Genomic DNA, 15,191 nt, shown 5'->3' on the forward strand with positions numbered 1-15,191 from the left:
AAGAAACTACACTCACGCACTCATACACAGACATGTACTATAAGGGTAAAATGGGTTTTTTTGTTGATTTTTGAGTTATTGGCAAATTGAAAGGCTATCTCTTTTCGATAGAAGTGGGTAGCCCTGAAAAGGGCCTTTTTTGGTGTAGGGGGAGTTTAAGCAATCAACTTCAACTGCCTTGAGCCTTTGCCACGGCCGAGGCCTACTTCTGATGATGATGATTGGGTTGAAATCACTAAGGTGGTACGATAGGCTTAGTCACAGGGTTGGCGTGTTTAGCTCGGGAAGGTCGTATTCTCTTCGGTCGTGATAAAGAAGTCTGATACATTTGTTTCAGACTTCTTAACTCCGCTAAAATGTCCAACAGTACCGTGGCCGTTTGATTTTCACCCTCTTGTTTCTTTGCTGCTACTTCTTGTTGTTGTTTTTTTCTTACCTCTTCTTGTTGCTGTTCCTGTTGCTGTAGGAGAAAAGCTTGTTCCGCTTCCTTTTGTCGTTGCATAAATTTCTCCAATTCTTCTTTCTGTCTCTGTCTAAAATTCTCCACGTGCGGTAATGAAGAATGAGACGAAGGTTCCGGAACAAATTCTTGCGAAGTAAGAAAATCCACAAAATCCCAATGTACCTCTTCTGAAAGTAAGTCCGGGTTCCCTTGGGCGGTCTCCACTGCTGGTGCACCCCAGTGAATCGTTTTCTGAGTTTCCGTCATGTTGAATCACTGTCTCGCATCGATTGACTGCACACAGGCGCTAGCGAATCTATATAGACCACGTGACGTCACAGACTGCTCTCTTCGGATTGGATGCGGGCTGACTGAATTTTGTCACGCGTGTTTGGATTGGTCAATGAACTCAATCCGTTTCAATCCTTCCTCTCCCTATAAATAAGCGCAGTTCAGTGCATTGATTCACCTGTTCTCGGAGCCTCACGATGTGGACCACAGTTGAATCATCCACCCTTGTGTCTTCAATGATGTTTAGGACGGACATACCCATGTATGTCCGATCCAAGTGGACTGTTGTTGATAGGACATATACTAGTGTATGGATGAGAAGAGTTTACATAGAAAGACAAGGATGCCTCAAGAGGGTACTTGTGTATGGACCTGCAGTTAGAAGGAGTTTAAGAAGAAGAAGATGTGACAGATGCCGTCTATGTTAATATTAATATCAACATAAAACCAAAGGCCCTTTTCAGGGCCACACACTTTTCTCGAAAAGAGATAGCCTTTCGATTGCCTACCCCTTTTTTTATTTTTTTTTTATAAAAAAAATCCCATGTTCAATTCCCCTTTGTCCCTAGACAAACCCAAACTCTATTCCCATGTTCAATTCCCCTTGTCCCTAGACAGACCCAAACTCTATTCCCCATGTTAAATTTCCACTGTCGCTAATCTTACCCAGGGGGTGTTTTTAATGCTAATTCCCATTGTCGCTAATCTCACCCCATTCACTGCTCATGTAGATAAGGGCATTTCATATGCACAGCGATCGAACTTTGAAAACTCATCACATTCAGTAGGATCTGGAAATTAAAAGAAAAATATGCAGCGTGATTTTAGTTAGTATCGGACGTTTATGTCTCAAATGTGTCAATGTGTTAAGTCAATACGAGTTTTAAACAGAAATTAAAATAGTTTTGAACAGACGAATTTTGCGCTAATTGGGTCAGTTTTATATTATTTTAAACTACCGGATAACTGTTTCATGCCGTTTTTGTTCAGTCACTTACTGGCGTGTACCTAATGATATTTGATAAGTGTTCAGAGAGTTCCACGTTATTGCACTGTAATAATAGACAGGCAGAAGATTATTTTCTATGTCAAAGCACGTCGTATTGCAATCAGAGGTCTAAGTTAGATGATGGAAGATTCTTATCTGTGTCTAAAGCAAGACGAATTGGAATCAGAAGTCATAGCTCGCTTGATAAGAAAGGTTCAGAAATCGTCGTCAGACGAACGTATAATTCTGCACATTTTGTCTCAGATGCGTCAGTTGTTCCAAGGCTGAGATAGCAAGTATAGAAGCCAAATCTCTCGAGAGTCAAGATGAAGTTTTTGATTCTAATTGTCGTTGTAATTGGAAATTCACTTTCACAGGTATATAATTTGTTTTCCTCTTTCATCTTTTATTGTTGTTTTTAATTTTGTTTTAGTGGGAAGAAGACTGTATGCTATCTTCATAAGTGTTTTTGAAAGCATATTACATCATTAATGTAGAAGAAGGGATATGTGGTTGAAAATTGATATTTTTCCCAGACCATTTCTGTTTGCGACGATTGATTCATTTATCATCGATGTCTTAATTTGTGAACCCATTTCCTTCTTGGATATTAATCAGCCACACTTCTCTTGTTTGGCGCTAAATAGCCTAAGAGTGCTGATGCGCCGTTAAAAAAAACCAAAAAAAAACAATCAATCAATCAATCTTCTCTGAGGAAATAAAGTATTAGGCTTGCTCAACATAGTCTTAATGTAAGCAAAATATCGATATTGTGTATGGTAATCACTAGTATTGGTAATTTCTATTGAGGCTGTGTCATTGATATTCAACTACATTTCTCCTAAACTATGTTTATCTGACGTCGATTATTCAAAAGTTTGTAATTATGTAACGGGCTCTCATATGTTAGTTTAAAGTTGTATTTGAAATAGAGGAAAGCGAACAACCTGGAGAAACCTACCTTATTTCAAAAGACCATAACTCACCTTTGCATGTGTGGCATGCAATAATCGTTACCGGGACCAAAGAGGTGCAAACTACGGTGTCACCAATTCCACATCCAGTCCCTGTTTAGATGTGTTGCCAGCCTGCTGATTATACCTTCCTTCCCATACCAATATTCTCAGAAAGTGAAAAAGGGCTTGCACTAAATTATTCTGCTTGTTATTATTATTATTATTATTATTATTATTATTATTATTATTAACGTACTGGTAAATATGTTCAGATTGCATTCGACTTGCAATACTCGAACAAAAGACGTAGAAAGACTAGAGTTTAAAAAGTTACCTTAATCTTTTACGTGTGAGCCGAGGTTGTTCCTCATTAAGTAGTAGCATTAAGCAGTTCATTAACAACGTTTCTAAAACCCAAGAAAACCAATGTATTATCTCATACATTTCACGTTTCTTGTATATATGCATATGTAACAAAGGAAAATAATTTGAATCTCAAATCTGCGACGAACTTCTCCTGACTAATAACCTCGAGGTAGAGTAGGGTTGGTTGTACTTTGTTTATCATTCGTAATGCCGGCCGATTAATGTGAGCATATCATTCAATGTGTATTCTGTATTGATCTGGCTACATGCCCCAAAGTCGGAAATATGATCGAGGATGTGAAATGTCCTTTTATGTCAGTACATAATTTTGAAGGAGTAATCCTCAAAATACATATATATCGATAAGTATTCTTTAACACATTCATTAACAATAAACGATCGTTGATGTCACTATGCCTCTCAGGGTAAATTTATCAGGATAAAGCAAAATTTACTTAAAGCCGCTTTATGAATCCGTTAGGAGTTTGTTAAATGAAATATTTTTCTTCATGAGATATTTTTGTTCTCTATGCAACCTAAATTTATTAAAGTTTAGCTACTTAAGGCTCATTATTACCTAGCGAGCTTGATACAGCTAATATCAAATGAGCATTCGTTTGATATCTGCAATAATTTCATTTTCACTCAGATAAAGATAGAGAAGCTATTTCCAGAATTTCATATCTCTTCATTCTTCTTTACAGGACACAACGACACATCACGTAACCCATGCACCGCCAATTACCGATGGACTTTACTTCTACTACGAAACCTATACCGTAATTAGCTTTCCTTTTTATCTCCATATACAGTACACAGACGGTAAAAACTATATATAAAGGATATTTATGGGATTATAAAAGTTTGCGCTTTGTGCATCATGTGCCCAACTCATAGAGTTTACTATGAATGCTCTATGAGAAAAATCTACCTTGAAGTTGAAGTGTTCATAATGAGTAGTTCCCTTTTATATGGAGGGCTACGCAAAAGTATCTTTTATATATATATATATAACGTACCAGGAAAAATATATGTTCGTGATCTGATATAAGCCACCGAAAGAAGTAAAATTGAAGATTGGAATTGCTGTGACTTCATTTAAAGCCATTTTGTATTCTATCTTGAAATCTTTATGCTTTACGACTTTAACGATTCATAATCTTGTAAAAGAGATATAGGTAGTAAAAAGAACGAAAAGAACATACATGTATGAAAGAAGTGGAACTTGGCATCATTCTATTCTTGAAGAAAAAAACAGTTGAGGAATTCCTCGGCTGTTCGAGTACAGCTGTGAATTTAGAAGCTGCTGATAATTTTAATATTTAATAGACCACTTTGAACTGCAACATTAATTGTTTTAACTTTTCTTTCAGTCCATTGCTTATTCGGTAGTTAGTTTTCACCTTCTGTGTTTTATCACCCGAATGAGCATAGCCTCTGTTTTCAATGTCAGCATAAATGTTTGTTGTTAACGTTTCTTCCGGTAGATATAGGGTTATGACATTTCAAACCCATAAATGACTTTGTACAATGCATTCCTTTATCAGCTTCTAGAAGACATGAAAAATTAGTAACAATTTACTCGATTCCAACACAAGTCCGTGACAACATATATATTCATAATATTTAAAGTATTAAGCTTTAGATATTTATTTATTTCAAGTTTTTTTTTATACGTATTTGATTTTATCAGTTTTTATAGTTTGTAAAGGCCATATCATTGTACGTATTTAGTTGTAATCTCAACTGCAGGAACAATTTTAAATTTCTGCAGTGAATCAAAACAAAATTTTTATACTATGTGCACAGAAGGTCGGTTCAGTTGATTTCGTTTTCATTGCATTTCCAAATGGATATTTGTAGAGCTCGAATTCGAGAGGTGCCACCATTTTTTTTTCATGAGGAAGATGACAGCTTAATCATTGCTATGTCTATATCGGCTTCTAAAACGCAAACACTATAATTGTAATCCGGATATTTTTGAAATTTTCTTCTACTTAATCTTCTACTTAATCTGCTCATTTGCTGCCCATCTAAAATCTTTAACAATCAGTATCTTATTGCCTTGTTACATAATGATGGTTTGCTACTGATCCGTCCTTGTACCTTTTCAATCACCATTCTTGTAGAAATGGACAAATAGAGAGTTTACTTAATGTTGATAGATTTTGAATGTAATGACATAACTTCTTTTTAGGCATGGCGCCATTCGTATGCATGTTATGTCACATACTATTTTGCAGCGTTAATTTGTTGTTGAAAGAAATCTAAACACTACAAATGAACGTTTTCCTGCTAGATTTGCTTTTCAGATTAGGACATTTCTCGATAGTTTTTTCAAATCAAATGTAATAGCACACCTGCTTCTCTTGCTTAAAGAAATCAACATTGTAACACGTTTTTCATTCTCACATTTGGTTACCCTAACAGTGTTATTATATGCTTCATCTACTCACTCGTACTCGTTCATGGATAGGGCAAATTCATCGACCAAGCCATTAATTGCATCGATCTAAATTGTATTGTAATGAGTTTTGAGGATTTGTATCACCTTACTTAAATTCAACATAATAATTTAATGGAAACTTTCGCTATTTTCTTTTTCTTTATTAGTATTTAGTTTAGTAATTTTCTTTTATTCAATAAATTGCATCTATACAGGCATGCTTGGGTGACATTTTTGCAAGTGAACAAAACATTTTGTGCTAGGATTAATCTTGTCGTCAAATTTCGTATTTCATTTAACGGAGTGCTGATGGTATTAATTGAGTGCTGATGGTATTAATTGTTATTTGGTTTTCAAATTAGTAGATCAGCAAAATGTCGCTATTTTGTTTTCGTTTAATTCACTGGTCAAGTGGGGGCAATCAGTACAGTCTAACTGTATCTGTCAAATGAGTTTGGAATAAAACTTTTCGAGCTTTCTTCTTTTAATTTTCTTCTCGTGTGGACCTACCTGACTAAAACAAACACGTCATTCCTCTCTGAAATTTTTGTATTCATTGACTGTTTTACTAAATAATAATTTCCTGACAATCGTAATGTAATTTATCCAATTTATTGTAGTCCAGGGCATTGCTCCAATCGCTGCCTGTATTGATGCCAATGAAGATGTTACTTATGTGCTCTTTTACGTCTTTAGCGTTCTGTTGTTTCCCGACACTGAAATCCTCTTGACTTCTCTGTCTTTTTAGCTATATCCTTCATTCGACGTTATGCGATGGAATTTATTTTCCATTGATCCCTGCTTTGCTAGTTGCCACAATATCTTTTTAATAATCTCATGAATAATGATAATTACGCTATCCTGTACACGATCAACTGATGTTTTCCTTAACGAGGACATATAACAAATAAAGCAGGACAACAAATATACAGAGAATTAATCGCTTCTCGATACTAGAGGAAAAGGAAAGGGCATTGTTTTGACAAACTTCACATTTCAATGTTAAAATTGCTTTTTAATATTGCTTACATCCCTTATAAACTTGAGGCATGACCAAAGTTGCATACACACTGTAGACATGTCCTAAGCTGTATAAAAACCTGAGTCAAGTATTTAAGCTGTAAAACACCTTAGTCAAATCCTAAGCTGTATACAAACTTGAGACAAGCCCTAAGCTGTATACAAATCTGAGATAAGTCCTCAGCTGTATACAGATTTGAAACATTGCCTAAGCTGCATACGTTCAAGATACACAAAGTACAAAGGCGAAGCCTAAGCATAGCATAAAGTTTAAGTTTATATCGATGTCGCACAACACGGGATATAAAGAGCAAGGGATTAGGCCTACATAATATCATTGTTACATTCCTAAAAGGTCGTAGGTGTAGATAAACAATAGGCATGGCAATTCAAACGTTGTGATAGTCTCAAGGCATTCCTGATATAGAAATTATAATATGAGATAACCGTATCAATCTTTGTGTTAAATAAATGACTTTTGAAACAAACTTCATGACATAACAAAGAAAAGAAAGAGCTAATTGTTAAAAATAGTTTGTTCTTTGAAAACATTATTTAGTCACAAAAGAGTTCATCAATTAAAATGTCCATTGACCTTGATTCAAATTTGCTTTTACTACTCGTTTTATGGGATATAAATATCAAGTATTTAGCAGTGCACGGAACATTTGATTTTTGCTTCCGTTGGCTTTACCGCAATATTTACAACGGTTTCGTTTCGTTAAAATTGTTCCGTATGTACTGCATTTCATTCTGCAGTCTATCTATAATTGCCCTGAATTCTCTCATTTTTAGGTATAATACCTCCTAAAACAATTGCAATTGTATCCAAATCAATATGGATAATGTGCATTGCTTTGACTGATCTATATCTTATTGTCCTGTGGTATTTAGTCATGTTTAATTGACAGAAATAATCTAATCTTTTTCAAGCTATTTTATTACACTTTTTGACTATGCGTTTTGTAAATAAATTTTATACTAAAATCTGCAAGATAAATTGATTAAATCACATCGATGAAAGTTTAGCAAATCATTTAGCATAACAACAGAACCAAAAAAATGAAATAATCAAAGTTTCGATAAAAAATCATTGGGTTCATGAAAGAGTACATATAACAAAGATTATTCTGTCATTATTCTATACAGATCTTTACAAAGAAGATCATTAATGTTATTTAGAACTGTTTGTCATGTGTAGCTAAGAAGATTAAATTTTCTGGCACACTGGAATTTGAGTTTGTAAATCAATTTTGAAATGTAATTTTAGTCGCGATGTTTGTTTGAAAATTGTAAAATTAAAAAGAAATAACAGTGTTCCAGAACTGTTGACTTCTCTACAATTCAGCGTGATATTTCCACCTTTTGTAGTTTACCGCCAGGCTGTTTTCCAACTTTTCAAATATTTTAAAATCTCTTTAGCCTTCTTCCCCTGAGAATTTAAAACACATTTAGTAACCTAGGTTCTTTCCATGTCTATCAATAACCAAATAATAAAATGATTTCCAAGACAGATAAATCTTGCTATAGGAAAGTACACGTTGCGAATACCAAATTTTAATCACCGATATGTAGTTTACTGACATGTACTTCAACCAAATTGTTTTCATAAAAATAAATCAAAATGCAAATTACGTGCATGAGCTATATGTGTGCGGGCGTGATAAGAGACTGTCGTCGATCTATCTCCTTAAATTATGCAACTGAAGACGGTAGCCATTAAAATGGGTGAATTGCAATCGTACTTATCAATAGTTTTCATTAAATTACCGAGTTTCACTAGTGTTTCCCATGAAATCGCTGTTTATCATTTCTCAAGTCAGCCGGAAAGAAAATGATTCTATCACCAGTTCAATTATATCGCTCATTCTTCATGTATATTCTTTTCAACATTGTTTTCTTTATAAAGAAACCATTTATACTCGCTTACAATCGAACTAATAGCAATACAAATTCTCGTGTGTATTCGAATAATGTTACTTGTTCTACCGATTACTCATAATAAATTGCCAGATCCAGCTCTACAGGCTTAAGCTGGGACGGCAGATCTGGGTCTGTGCAGTTTTAAGTAGGAGTCGACTTTGATTGAGTATATACTACGCATTTCTATTAAATCGGGACTTTTTACCAATGAAATATCAGAATGTTTCCTGCACATCTATGAATCTTCAGGAATAATATAACATATGGTTTCATGAATAGTAAATAAACGAATTGAATTTTCAAAATTCTTTTTCCGCCTCGAAAATTTTTTAATAAATTTCTAAAATATGTACCTGAGGAAAACATACTTCACCGATGATCTAAACTAAGCGCATATCTAGCCTTCAAAATTTCATTCAAATGCACCAAGCATATGTCGGAGCAGAAGCGACAGCGATCTGAATTTTAAAAGTAACCTTTTTATCCAAAGGGTTTGTCAGAAAGCTGTCCACTTTATGGATGGATTTCTGAACAAAACAAAAATCATGAAAGGCAAAATATCGCCCTGCCCAAACAGACCATGTGTTGATTGTATGCTGGAAAAGATATTCAATAATGACCTTTCATCCAAGGTTAATTCCAAGAAATATTCCCCTAAACGGGCATGGGGAAATATTAAACATGTTGTTCTTTTTTGTTTTTTTTTTGTTTTTTTTTTTAAAATCTACACCAGCCACTTATTTAGCTGGGAGGAGCAGCGATAAAAAATGAATGTCAACAGTACTAAATTTTTCGACAACTGTAAGAAATGGTCTCCAAAATGAATTGAGGAAAAATGTAAAACCGTAATGCGCATGTGCAGAAAACCACACATTTGACTTACAAAATATCAATAAAAACCTAAAAGTGAAGCGATGGCGAACTGGATTGTCTAAATGTTTCTTGAAGACACCACCCCCCTCCAAGAAAAAAACATTATTGCACTTCTATACCAAATACACATTTGCTGTACACTCATTAACATCCTCTAAGCGGTGTCATCGTACTAGTGATCACAAAATTTGTCAAGGATGTACAACTGGAACAGACAGACTGACACAAGAGGGTATCAGCAATATCCACGTTCTTCACTGAAACTGGATAGAATAACTCCGAGAAGCCCGAGTCGTGGGAAATAAATATACTCCTAGTATAAGCATTGTTTAGGTGTAGCCTAAAGTATCGCCTCGTCTTTGCGACATTTAAAACGGAAAAGAGAAAAGGAAAACAAAATTACTAAAAGTAAATATTCCTGTCAGTAAGAAGTATTACACGCACCATTTGCTGAGAGGTCTAGAGATTTGGCCACAGAAAGCAGATGTCACGGGTTCGAATCCTGATAAATAATTTTTTTCAAAATTAAAAGACAAATGGAGTTCCGAGATCTGCAAGGACAAAGAAGAAGCAGAAATATGATTTTCCATAGACCTGATTCAAAATGTTCAATTGATTCAAAAGATAATGAACGGCGGGAGGTAAATGTGTCTGAATCTGAAACAAATCTACACTGCCATGACGTTTGAAATTTTGTCACGGCGAAGTAGATGAAGATCCTTCGAAGAAGAGATCAGGATCACAACTTTGCATAATTCTTGATCTGATTTTCCTTTTCAGAAGCAAATGATCATTCGCAGCGGGCATACTTGTTATATTTTCACCCTCACGGATCAAGACAAAATTGAGGTGCACACCAATAGTGGTATAAGACAACTGGAGGTATACTAAGCTATTACTTATTATTATTATTATTATTATTATTATTATTATTATTATTATTATTATTATTATTATCCCTCTTTCCCTCCTTACAGTACATTTATGCAATGTTTGTCACAGGCCATATCTAAAGTTAAGGTCTTCATTATTTTTTTAATGTGAGAATATGTATATTTAAATTCTGTAAACATGTCATGGCTGGAATTTAATTCAATTATATCGGAGTTTCTGAAGGAAAAATGTTTCTCTTACAGGTCAAGCTCTTGCGATTGATAGACACTGGTACCAGAACACAGGTGACCAATAGTACCCTGAATGCACACCTTGTATCTGCCTGTGGACGTCAATCCACAACATATTTCACTGTTATGTAATGCAAGCAATTTTGAAGAGATATATATGCCACACGTGTTTCTCTAGTTATGTGTTCTGATATTAAACGAGACAGCAAATCTGTAAGAAATGGGTGCTTTAAAGTTCAGTCTCGTGCAACCCATAAAAAGAGAAAGTGACCAATATCTTAAAGTCATTCCCGGTGGACCATGGAGTGACTTTATGGTGGTGGTCTTATTACGGGTGAAGAAGGATCAGTTATTACAACAGTACTTGAATTCGACAAAATTATACATAAATATACCTAATCTAAAATTTCGAATGCCATTTTATTGTGCAATAAATGCTAAAATGGGACTACAATCCCAAAACTATATTCAAGAATACCTTATTTGTTGGGTTTTTTTCGTGCTCACCCTGCTAGTAGATGTGAAGGTCACAGAGATAACAGCAAGCACATTTTGGATCAAATACTCTGTTATTAAATGGAGCAAACGTGCGTGAGTTGCTCGTTTTCACTTTTATACAAAGAAAACACGAAACGTGTATCTGTTATCCTAGAAGGATATCACAGAGTGTTAAAATTTATGTTATGAATGTGGCCATATCTTCTAGAGTTGCCAAGGATACATAGAGGTAGTTCGGAAGATAGTGACTCAAACCTTTGCTTCACAAATTATGTAAGCTGTGTTATGTACAGAATTTATCTAATATATTTAATAAAGTTAGGACGGAATAGTGCCTAACACAGGGTCCTTATATACAAATAGATACACTATCACTACCACTAATACTACTACTACTACTTATTATTATTATTATTATTATTATTATTACAACAAGAGTGGAAACCTCGGTCTCGGCTAACGTGGATATGTGAGAAGGCTTGCCAGTAACTTCTCGTGGATCGGTGGTTCTTTACAAGGTTTTTTGAGTTTCTTTTCACCAGATAAAATGGCCGCCATAGATAGCCTATCATTTGCTGAAGAATGGCGTCCAGCCACAACAACAACATAATATGTAAATCATTTGGTGTCAGATAAGCACATGCTCTATAAAATAATTAAAGGTTGTAGTTCTCTTCCTAAAATTATTATAATTGACATTTGATAATACTGTGCAAACAGTATAAGATTATTTTCACGCCTTATCAATTACCACACGCAAAATCAACGTGTTGTGAACAAAGATGTAAACACCTTTGAGACAATCAATTACAAAGTGTGTATGCCAGCACGCTGGTGTCTTATACAGTTCGTGCACGTTTCGCATACTCATTTGTACACTTCGAAATCTTAATGAAATGCATGCCTTTGGAGCAGGAACTTGTGTTTGTCATGGTGGAATATATTGCCAAGTACATACCGCTGCACAGTCAGACGCTATCAAAGATGGGATTGTTGCAGTAGGCTCTCTGGACTTGTTTACTATGGTGGCCTTTTTGTGAATTCGTTTTATACGCTACATGAGGGCATCCTTTGTGAATTACAAACATTTTGGTAGCTTCATTCGAAATAATGAGATAATTAGATTTTCATGAATGGACAGAGCCTCTCCACATAAGTTACCTCTGCTGAAGCAATTCAGGTTTAGAATTGATTGATCCTAAACTGTTTTATTGCTATACTCGAAAAGATGACCAATCGTATTTGATCCAGTGAATGAATCCGTCTCAATGCTTTACTTTCTTCTTTCTTACTTATACATAAGTCTGAACATTCACACAGACCAACATTTCGTTTGAAGATGTTATTGATTATATTCGAAACAGAGCTTTGGAGTACAAATGTCTTAAATAATCTCTCTTTTGTCCGCTTCTTGATGCTTCAACTGAATAAGCGGAAATGTATGTTAATCATCTGTCTGTGACAACGAAACATTAATTTTCTAGCAGGTCATTAAGAATGCACATAACATGTATTGTTAGGAAGCATTACAACTTTCTTATTAATAAGTTATGCTATCTGTTGGTAAAACCTTGTGTTTCACGTGCTCAAATTGTATTATCTTACTGACATTTATCAACAGATATAATAACATCATCTACTTTGTCATTAGCTAAATCTCCAATTGTAACATGTAGGTCTCTCGACATTATCTTAAACAGACTGTACTATTGATAACTTTACTTTATACAAGGAAATACCCATCGAAAGTATTAATGCTAGTACATACTCTATTAGATCTGACAATTTATTCTTCTTCTCTGCTTTTGGAGCATCACTGGATGGTCAAAGATTACCGTTACAGCAGCGACCACATCCAAATCTGTATACCATGGAAGAGTCGATTTTAAGCTGGATATTAAAGCAGGATGACGTTAGCAAGTATGAAACACTGTCAACACTAGCTTTATCCGAGATACCTTTATAAATTCAATGATCCTGTCTATTCAGCGTTTTATGCATATTTGATTTCAGATTGCATACGAACCCATTTATAAGTCCTAGCTCTAAAAGAACCAAATGACTATGTTACACTGAAGACACTGCTGGGACGTATTGACAAAATGTAGCAATAGTCCGACACCCAAACCACTTCAATAGGTACCGCATATTCCAGGCTAAAGAATATAAGAGAACATCAGGGAAAATCTACCTTTCTACTTTAAAATCTCGTTTATGTGTAAGGAAGAATTGGACACGATCCTCAGCATAAATGGTAAGGGAAGTAACAACATTTTCCGACATCAAAAATTAAATAACAAAAATGTCAACTCCAGACATTACATAGCAAAAGCACATGATCTCAGTTTTTATTTCTAAAACTCAATGATCATCATCGAATTATTCAGCAGAATTACGAAGGTTGAGAAGTCAAAGGAGAATATACATTTGAAATTCACAACAAACAGCAAGTTATAATCAACCATTTACACGTTTGGAAGTGTTGAATGCTTTAAACATGGCCCATGATCCTTCGCCAGGCATGACGAGATACATTACTTGTGTTTGAAACACCATACAGAACCCCCTTCTATACAGCTGGTAATATACCCAAAACTTGGTAGGAGGCCAGAATGTACACATAAGGTAAAGATAGCGCAGATACTAGGAGGCCAGAATGTACCCATAAAGGTAAAGATAGCGCAGATACATTGAACTGCCCTCCAATTGTTTAGACAATATGTGTATTCAAACCAATGGATGGTCAATGGAGAATAACAATTTAATATTTTTTCCAACGTGGCTTCCGACATATTCACGATCTTTTTTATAAATAAAGAAAATTTAGTACCTAATTTCTTGGACTTGGAAAAGGCTTATGCTACAACATGACAGTACTGAATAATGAATGACCTGCACAATCTCGATCTAAAAGACCGTCTCCTCACTTTTATATAGAACTTTCTTTGAGATATAGAAAACAAAGTTGGAGTGGGTTCCGCCCACTCTGATATGTACAAACATGAGATGGATATGACTTAGGGCAGTAATTCATCTTTCACGTTATTTAACATTGTTATATATGGCTATATTGTTTGACTCCTAGTACCTGATTTTATTTAAATTTTGTAATTTTTATTCATGCCTGTAAATTGTGTAGAATATCTTTAGGTACATTTTCCTCGTGACCTGTGTCTATTAAGAGCCTAGTAGTAACATATGATATATAAACATATGCTTATTTATGTGTTTATAATTATTAATAATAATTTTTACTAATAATAATCTTAATAATAAGACTTAGTGGCACATTTGTCATAATTTTCTGGAAGAATTAAGTAACGTTTCATTGGTTTGGCCAGGTCACATAAATTACCAACGCAAAATGAGATGTAAGATCCGTCATCTGGGGTCTGTTGCAAAATATAGTCGTTATAGATAAGGTATATAAAGAGAGCACTGAGCAATAAATTTCATTCCAATTTTGGAGTCATTTTCACTTCTTATGTTGTTGTTGCAAGTCTGCAGGCATATGTTATGTTAAACTTAGATATTATTTGAGAGGAAAAACATTCGTTTGGATTGTTCAGTTGAAATAGAAAGTGTTTATTATTTGGTCTATAATATTATTCTGGAACTGCTATAAATTATATAATTATTCCAGTTAATTCTGGACAACGCCTTTTTGACAAAGTCACGGTTTCTGGAGGACCATTACATTTATAGCTTTGAAATTTATAAGGAACTTTTCATTCAGTATTATATTCAAGCAGACATTTGCATGTACCGTAGTGGATCAAATTCTTGATGTTCGATAGCATCGTGCTTACCCTGAAGTAGAACCGGGTGACAATTTGAAGTACAAACTAAATATCATCAGAATAACCAAAAAGAGCCGAAATAGCTGAAAATGTCTTGGAATGTCTTCAGCATCGTTTAAGGAATTTTCCATCCAAAGGAAGGAGTGTGCATTGTTCAGCTTAGTAAGCTGGCACGCGAATCATCCATTTGAAATCCTCATCAAAAGACACAGAAGCAGGAATAATGCTACTCGTTTTGCATTACAAACTTATACCATAAGCTGCTCTTTTTCTCTTAAATGTACCAATCTGACCTTTCGTCAGCCATGCATAACATGATGCAATGACAGTCTGTACAACAAAAGTGCAGACGTGACCCTGTTATATAAATAACAATAACTAACCAGCAGTACCATGCATGTTCTATCCTAACCAAAAATGAGTAAGATCTAAACGAAATAATCGTTCGTAGTTCTACATGATGT

The 15,191-nt window shown here is 34.8% G+C and overlaps 1 protein-coding gene across 1 annotated transcript; it reads left to right on the top strand.

Annotated features, from left to right (window-relative positions):
- The first annotated feature begins 1,923 nt into the window (after positions 1-1,923).
- Positions 1,924-10,906, top strand: LOC149775871 (uncharacterized). The gene is made up of 4 exons (XM_089943878.1): positions 1,924-2,098; positions 3,748-3,822; positions 10,086-10,187; positions 10,442-10,906. The coding sequence occupies exons 1-4, from the start codon at positions 2,048-2,050 to the stop codon at positions 10,559-10,561; spliced, it is 348 nt and encodes a 115-aa protein (XP_089800004.1). The 5' UTR covers positions 1,924-2,047; the 3' UTR covers positions 10,562-10,906.
- The last annotated feature ends 4,285 nt before the right edge of the window (positions 10,907-15,191 follow it).

The sequence above is a fragment of the Sinohyriopsis cumingii genome, chromosome 19 (genome assembly GCF_028554795.1).
Source record: "Sinohyriopsis cumingii isolate HCF-2022 chromosome 19, ASM2855479v2, whole genome shotgun sequence".
NCBI lineage: Eukaryota > Metazoa > Mollusca > Bivalvia > Unionida > Unionidae > Sinohyriopsis > Sinohyriopsis cumingii.